At 37.1% G+C, this 8,648-nt stretch overlaps 1 protein-coding gene across 1 annotated transcript in view; it reads right to left on the bottom strand.

Annotated features, from left to right (window-relative positions):
- Nucleotides 1-1,452, bottom strand: part of LOC111780481 (putative disease resistance protein RGA3) — a 27,594-nt gene extending 26,142 nt beyond the window's left edge. Inside the window, exon 1 of the mRNA XM_023660902.1 lies at nucleotides 5-1,452. Within this exon, the coding sequence (XP_023516670.1) occupies nucleotides 5-1,421 (1,417 nt within the window). The 5' untranslated portion in view covers nucleotides 1,422-1,452. The remainder of the gene's footprint in view (nucleotides 1-4) is intronic.
- Nucleotides 1,453-8,648: the final 7,196 nt, after the last annotated feature.

Raw genomic sequence — 8,648 nt, 5'->3', positions numbered from 1 at the left:
GAGCGAGACAACAAAATATCGAAATATCTCGCTCCAATATCCTCCATCGTTACATTGCTTCCATTGGGTAGTTGAATAAACCCTTGTGCTACCCACATTTGAACAAGTTCATGTTTAAAGAAGATGAAGTCTTGTGGAAAATTTGAACAGTAGGCAAAACATTGTTTTAATGAGGAAGATGGTAAACGGTCCACACTTAATTTGATTGTAAATAAAATAAGATCATCCTTTGGTAATTCAATTCTCACTAGATTTTCCAAACTTGATTGCAATTCTTCATCATTCTTGCATGATTTCACCATTCCTCCCAACACTTTCACAACCAATGGTATGCCACCAAATTTTTTAACAAGTTGTCCTCGAATGACATCCGGAATTACTCGTAATTTACCTTCAAATGCACATTTTTCAAATAAAGACCAACAATGATCATCTAGTAACTCCCTCAAATGATGTCTGTATTTTGTCTCCATAATTTCTGCAACTTTATCACTTCTAGTTGTCACAACGATAGCGCTTCCTATATTTTTATTGATCTTTAGCAAACAAGCCCTCAACTCATTCCAGAGAATGGGTTCCTCGTTCCAAACATCATCAAGCACAAGAAAATACTTTTTGCCACTAAGCAGATCTTGGAGCTTCCGAAGAATGACTTCCTTTTTATCTGAGCCACCAAATGTAGGATTCAAGGATCCCAAGATTGCTCTTAAAATTTTGTTGATTTTAAAAGGATCAGACACGCATACCCATATAAAAGTATCGAAATTCTTCCTTATCACTTCATGATGGAAAATCTCCTTCACCAGAGTTGTTTTTCCTAACCCACCCGTACCAACAATGGGTAAAACAACTAAAGTTTCTTGGTTATTGAGGGCAAGTAGGTTATCCACTATGGTTGATACTTCAGTTTCCCTTCCAATAACTCCAATTTCATCGGGAAATGAGTCCGTCTCTCGAGTTTGGTTAAGATCAATTTCAGCTTCATAACATATTGTAGCAACACATCGGGATGGACTTTTTGTAGAATTAAACTCAGCCAAAGTTTTAGCTATAGTTGTGATTTTATTTGCCATTTTGAGACGAAAAGCAATGGGATTTTTGGAGAATGAAAAGAAATTACGTACCACCTTATCTTTTTCGATTTCCACTTTGCGTCGAACGTTTTCATAAGCGAGCTCATCGAATAAAATATCAGCTTCGAAGAGGATTTCTTCAAGCTTCTTCACCCATTGCTTCTCGGATTCAAGGTTTGTCTTCATTCTGTCAACATCCCTTAGGATGGCTTGCGCCATGAGTAAAGAGTCCTTCAGCCTTGAGAGTTCCTCCTTGAATCCCCATGTCAAGCCAATCTGCTCGGCTGCCAGCATCACCGTCTTCTTCAATACTTCCTGTACGGCAAAGGTCCACAGGAATTCCGCCATGTTTGTATCCTTGAAGTCTCAAAGTTAGCAATTCGAGAGGATTTGTGTGTGTTAGAATGAAGTATACCCATCTAACATCTTTTATTAAACACATTTAACAAGGTGGGCTCCAAAGAAACAATAACCACAATAATTGATGTTTGAAAAGTAAGGAAACCACGTTTCAAGACTTTATTTTTAATGACTATTTTTATTTTATTTTAATTAAAGTAGGTAAGATAGAAATTTAGTACAAACTTACAAAATATATATATATATATATCTATATATATATATATATAAATGTCACATCCTCATTTCCTCCATTGATATCCACAAACATATTTGATTAGGTGGTGTCTTGCCTCATTAACAATCTTCCTAATTGATTTACAAAACTTAGTCCACAATTTGATAATTACTACCGATTTTCCTATAGTTCATTCATTAGTTAGTAACTTATTCTACTAAGTCTACTAATAATTCTCCTAAGGTTATTCCATAAGTAAGTATAAAATTTGGCGACGCGTGATGGCACGTGGTGACGTGTGGTGGCGCGTGAGGTACTATTATCAATCCTGTTCGACTTTTGTTTGCCCGATTTTAATTCTAATCATATTTTTATGTGATTTATGACCTAACATGGGAAAATCAGTATTTTTAGACACCCTATTTGCATGGAAACGTTAAACGAAAGGGCATGCGTCAATCATGTAAGTCACCACATGGTTTTAGGAAGCAATACTTGTAGGAATCGCTTGATATGAATGCATGCTAGTGAATTTACCTTAGGTGGTAGCTTTCCGTGAATGAATTTACGTAATCTGATTATTATGAGTATGAATGTATTATGTGAAACATTATGAGAATTATTAAGTGTTGCAATTATGCTTTAAGTTTCCGCTATATATATGCATATGTTTAATTCATGTTGAAAGGAGGATGTGAGTTTGTGAACTCCGCGCTTCAGGTGCTTGATCTATGTTATCACGCTGTTGAGCATGTATATTTAATTTGCAGGAAATATGTATGATGATGTTAGATGACGGTTGTATACAACTCAGTTATTTTTCAAGACCCATTAATAAGTTAGGCCTAGGGATTTGTGGTTAGAAGTAACACTGAGTCTAGGCCTAACCTTTCCCTACGAGCCTAACAGAGCACCACCGCAAATGAAGTACCTTCTTAAGAGTGTTTTTAGGCTGCTAGTTGTGTAAATGATAGCTATAGTTTCGTGGGAGGATCAAGGGTTCCTGATCAGTTCTCATTGCTTCTAGCCGTTTTGCATGGGAAAAGTGTCCCCATGTCGTACAGTCCATTAGCTACATGAGAAAGGGTTGGGTCGCGCCCCCAATAAGGGGGACTATCATAGGCCTAGGAGGTACTCAGCACACCCCTAGGTAAGATGCCATATAGTCTCAGAATGCCATACAGAGGTAGCGCCTCTTAGAGAGATACCAGTCATTACGACTCGATATAAGGAGGTCTTAGGGATTACAAGAAATGACGGAGAACCAGAGAAGCCCCAAGGGGATAAGACCAAAACCAGATGTCCTAGAGCCAATTAGAAGCCCGTGGGAACCTCTTAAGCTTGGGATGCGATGGGAGACTATAAGTAGGCGGCTTACTGAGTTTGATTTTTATACTCATCCAAGTTTTCCTATCTTTTTCAAGTGTTTGCAGACTACCGGACGGGATGGAGGAGCGTTCAAGAGCTGTGCTATCACAAAGGGAATCGTTCCGGAACGTCAGTTTGTTTTCCGTCTTTTGGAGTCTTTTGTATATTCCTTTTATATTTGTATCCACTTGTAACATTTTGCTTCTTCTATTTTAATTAAATGGTAATTTTATCTTTTACTCTTCTCTTCTCTTCTTTTCTTTTATTTTTGTTTTTGTTCGCTTTTGTCTTTTTGGTAGTAACAGTACTGGAGCGTTACACTCCCCTCCTTTTCGCTCTTTATCGTTGTCACTTCTCCTATGGTGACTTTCTATGGTGATGAAATTTGTTTCGACATCCTGGTTCTGATACAAAATATTCGATGTGACCCTCGATCGAAATATGCTGAAACAAGTAAAACAAGCAAATGAACAATTTGAGTGGAGAGATCTTTTAGAGCAAAGAAACCTTAATCACTTGCTTTTCAATTCTTTAGGTGGTTGTTATAGTGAAATGAACATATATCTCATTTGTATTTATAGAACCACTAACCATCTTTCTAATTAAATTACAAAATTTGGTCTATAAACACAAAACTTGGTCCAGACTTTGGTAACTACTACCAATTCTCCTATAGTTTCTTCATAAAGTTTCTTCATAAGTTATTAACTTATTCTACTAAATCTAGTCATAATTATCTTAAGGTTACTCCATAAACTAATAACTTGTTCTACTCAGTTTACTATCCATCCTCCTGAAGTTACTATATATAAGTGAGTAACTTATTCTACTAACTCAAATTTATTAGCCCACGACCTTTTATGCAGCCCATGCCCCCAATCCTATATTTTCCTCGGGTTATCAATATTATGGTTTAGATTTAGAGGCATTCTTATTTTTGTAAGCTTTAGTTGTATATTCTTTGAAGAAAGGCATAATAGGGAAGTTCTATTCTTTAATAAAATTTAATATAACTTTTAATTGAGTTTATTGAATACTATCCTATTTTATTGTCATCTTGAACAACATGTAAAATAGAATCTAAATTATCTAGTTTAAGATCTTTATGCTCTGATAGTTTTAGTAATAAGCTGAATTTTTTAGAGTCTAGAGAAAAGTCTCTAGTACCTTACTAGATCATGGGTGCGATGAGAACCTACAAGAATGGCTTATTGGGTATATTTATATAACTTACCCCTTTCTATTTTTTTTCTAGGTATTCGAAGGCTGCTGGTTGAAGTGGAGAAGCGTCCGAGAGCTACATCGTCACAAAGGGAAGCGTTACGAAGCGTCAGTCCATTTCTGTAATTGAGTGTTTTTTATCTCATTTTGTTATTGTATTCCGAACCCTTTTTTCCGTTTGTAATAAATTTGAACAACACCCTCCTCTAATCAGATTTTTGTTTTGTATTTCATGTTGGCGTTGTTGTCTTTCTTTTTGTTTAAATTTTTCAAATTTTCTTATGTTATTTTGTTTTCATTTTTATTTNTGATCCGAATTTGGAAGTCTCGACATTTGAATAATGACACTCGTTTTGTTGGCTAAATTTTAAGTGGCTTATTAGTTGAATCAAAAACAACTTTCTAACTTAGTTGTTGAATTTTAAGTGGCATACTAATTAGTTCTCGAACAATTTTTTAACCTAATTCAAACGAAATATTAATTTTATCACCCATATATTGATTCAATTTCTTTTCAACGTGTTAGAAAGTTAGGTTTTTCGTATTTTATTTTTATTAAAGTATGGTAAGATAGAAATTTAACACCAACTTAAAAATAATAATTATAAACGTCACATCTCATTCAGGTCTGTCTGAGGGGGCGAAGAGGAGCAACTCCACTCAAATAGTCATTCATGGATCCTCAATTCAATTTCAATAAACATGTACATTGGTTGGAAAAAAAACGTTGGCAATATGATTGAAAAATGAGATGTTGAAATTGATTTCAATTCAATTAAAAAAAAATTATCCTAATTACGACTTTACTAATTTTTTTAAAAGCTACGTATTTAAATCTTCATAATATATTCTAAATTCCATAATACTCTAAAAAAAAATCAACAAAACAATGATAAATTAATAAAAATTTGTTGATACAGCTAGAGTGGCAACATTTATTGTCACGGCCCGATTTTTTAGGCTTCGAAAAACTGAATTGTGACTAAAAAGATGAAATCGAAAACAAACAAAAAAAAGAAAAGAAAATAAAAGAAAGAGTGAAATAAAAGGATGAAAATCAAATAAAATTAAAATATTTCAAAAGATGATTTAAGTTTACAAAAATAAATAAATAAATAAAATATAAATATAAAAAGAATTAGCAAAAGACTTCAAAAGACCGAAAAGGGACTGACGCTCCGGAACGACCCCCTCTGTGACCGCACAGCTCTCGAACGCTCCTCCACCTCGACCGGCACCTGACAAAAAAGTAGAAAGGAATGAGTATAAAAATTATACTCAGTAAGCCACCTGTTTGTAGGCTCTCTTCGCATCTTAGTTTAACAGAATACCCACGGTTTCCTACTTCGGTTCTAGGTCATCTGGTTCTAATCTTAGTACCTTGGGGCTTGCTCCTTGGATTTCACCGGTTCGTCGTCCTTTCATTAAACGCCTAGAGGTTCCTTACGCCAAGCTAATATGGTCGGTATCTCTCTATGAGGCGCTACCTTTACATGGCTATCTAGGACTACATGATACCTAGTCTAGGGGTGTGCTGAATACCCCTACGCCCATATAGTCCCCCTATGGGGGCGCGACCCAACTCGTTCCCATGCAGCTAATGGGCTGTACGACGTGGGGACACATTTCCCATGCGAAATGGCTAAGAGCAGTAAGGACTGATCAGGGACCGTTAGTCCTCCCACGAAGCTATAGATACCGTTCTCACGCTAGCAATCTATGAACACTCTGAGGTACTTTCTTGTCATGGTGAACCGCTAAGTTCCTAGGAGAAAATTAAATCTAGCTGGAGCGACATATCGCTCCTAACAGTAATTCTATAAAGCTTATCATAGAAATGGACCCTAGCAATTAACAGAGTATGCATGCAACCTTCTCCTAACATCATAGTATGTAATTCATGCAAACTAAGCATACCGGCTCAACGGGGCGATGACCTTCGTCAAGCACCCAGGACACAAGTTTGCGCTCAATGGGGCGAATTCGTCCATCAAGCACCCGAAACACGGCATACACAATTCTAACATAAATTAAACGCATGCATACATACGGCGGAAGCTTAAAGGCAACACTCATGTAATTCACCCAATCCAAACATAACAATTAATCTGACTAATACTTTACATGGAGAGCTAATCTGAAGCAGAACTACTAACATGCATGCAATCCAAGCGAATCCTACAAGTATTTCTTCCTAAATACCGGGTGGTGACTTACCTGGTTGATGTGTGCCCTTTTTCTAGCGTTTCTTTGCTCGTGAGGTGTCCAAAAATACTGATTTCTTTAAATTAGGTTCCTATTCACGTAAAAACAGTATTATAATTGGAACCGAGACAAAAATCGGGCAAACAGAAAGCAATCGGGCCAAATTAGCCGTCCCACGCGTGCTCACGTGTAAGCAGCGCGCTGGGAGTGCGTGGTCACGCGCGCGGGAAGGCGCTAGTCGCAGGCTGCACGCGTGCCCGCTTCTGCGTAGTCGTGGGGGTGGCCGGTCCGGTCGGCTCGGCTCGCGTTGTGGTTCGGCCCGGCTTGCAAGCGACACGTGTCGACGCCTCGCTGGAGCTGCATTGCTCCAGCGGATGGTCGACGTGTGTCCAGCGCCTGTCGCCGCCCTCCGCCGCTCGCCGGCCGACTCTTTTTTTTTTTTCTTTCTTTCTTCTCTGCCCTCTGAAAACCGAAACACAGTCCTCTTTTCCAATTTTCATATCTTTCGATCCGTAGATCAGATCGACATGATTCCTTCGACAAAGTTTTAGATCGTGTTACGGTCTACGTCCTAGTATTTTTTTTTGTAATTTTTGCTTGACTACCAGACGAGTTAAGAATGTCGGAAGTTCGATCACCGTTCTCGAACGATTCTCGGACCTCTGCCTTCAGGTTGAGATCTCGGCCAAACTTCTTCACGGATCATGCGTAGAGTTGTTCCTAGATGAATATATCAAGATTTCAGATCTTGATTCACAAAGGAAAACCGTAGAGTTGTTCTCTTTTCCCTTCCAAGAAAGTCTCTCTGCATCATGATCTTCAGTCTCTCTGCATCATGATCTTCACCTCCTTGCATCATGATCTTCACCGGAATAGACTCCGACGGTAGTTTTCGGTGAGTCTTCCCGCGGTTCATCCCTTCTCCTCTCTCTAGGTTCTCTCTACCCCTTTCTCTCACTATCTCTCTTTTGCAGGACTCTCGATGGGGTTTCATTTGGACCCCTTCGGTGGTTAGAATTTGCCCCTCTCTCGACTTTTTTTTTTTTCTTTTTTCTTTTTCTATTTCTATTTCTCTTTCTTCCGGCATTACATTTGTGTTCATAGATTACAAGTTTATATCTTCTTTTTGAGGTTCCTAACATATTATCCTAATTAATACTCTAAATTCAAACAACTATAATAATGCTTAGACTGAACACCGAAACGTGTCAAATAGAACTAAATAAAACGTCAAACAGAATTAGAAGTGACAGTACTTATAAGAAATAATAACCATATTGGGAGAAATAAGTTAAAAGAATTTTAATTTGATAAACCATTTAATTTGGACGGCAAAATTTTCAAATTTCTACACTTGATAATTCCAATGTCTCATAAGATGTAACGTTTCCCAACCATTCTGGCAAAGATTTAATGCCATTAAAACTTTCAAAATCTCAATATTCAATGCCATTAAGCACAAGAAAATACTTTTTAGGCACTAAACCGATTTTGGAGCTTCGGAGGAATGACTTCCTTTTCATCAAAGCCACCAAATGTAGGATTCATGGATCCCACAATTGCTCTTAAAATTTTGTTAATTTTAAAAGGATCGGACACTTATACCCATATAAAAGTATCGAAATTCTTCCTTATCAATTCTTGATGGAAAATCTCCTTCACCGGAGTTGTTTTTCATAATCCACCTGTACCAACCATGGGTAAAACAACTAGAGCTTTCTTGATTCCTAAGGGCAAGTAGTTTATGTACTATATTTGATACTTCAGTCTCTCTTCCAATAACTCCAATTTCATCACGAAATGAGTCCGTCTCTCGATGGTTAAGATCAATTTCAACTTCATTGAATGTTGTATCTTCATCGAGTAAAATATTGGCTTCGAAGACGATATCTTCAAGCTTCTTCACCCATAACTTCTGGAATTCGAGGTCGGCCTTTTGAAAGGATTTGTGTGCACTAGAATTTGTGTGCACTAGAATAAAGCATACAGAAACCCCATCTAACATCCTTTCATTGAACACGTTTAACAAGGTGGCCTCCAAACAGTAAGCACAAGCACAATCATTGATGTTTGAAAAGTAGAGAAACCACATTTGAAGACTTTATTTTTATTTTTATTAAAGTAGGGTAAGATAGAAATTTAGCACACACTTACAAAAAAAAAAAAATAAATAAAAAAATAAAATATAATAATAATAATAATGA

This window comes from Cucurbita pepo, chromosome LG18 (assembly GCF_002806865.2).
Source record: "Cucurbita pepo subsp. pepo cultivar mu-cu-16 chromosome LG18, ASM280686v2, whole genome shotgun sequence".
NCBI classification, from domain to species: Eukaryota; Viridiplantae; Streptophyta; class Magnoliopsida; order Cucurbitales; family Cucurbitaceae; genus Cucurbita; species Cucurbita pepo.
This window is presented reverse-complemented; position numbering and strand designations above follow the sequence as displayed.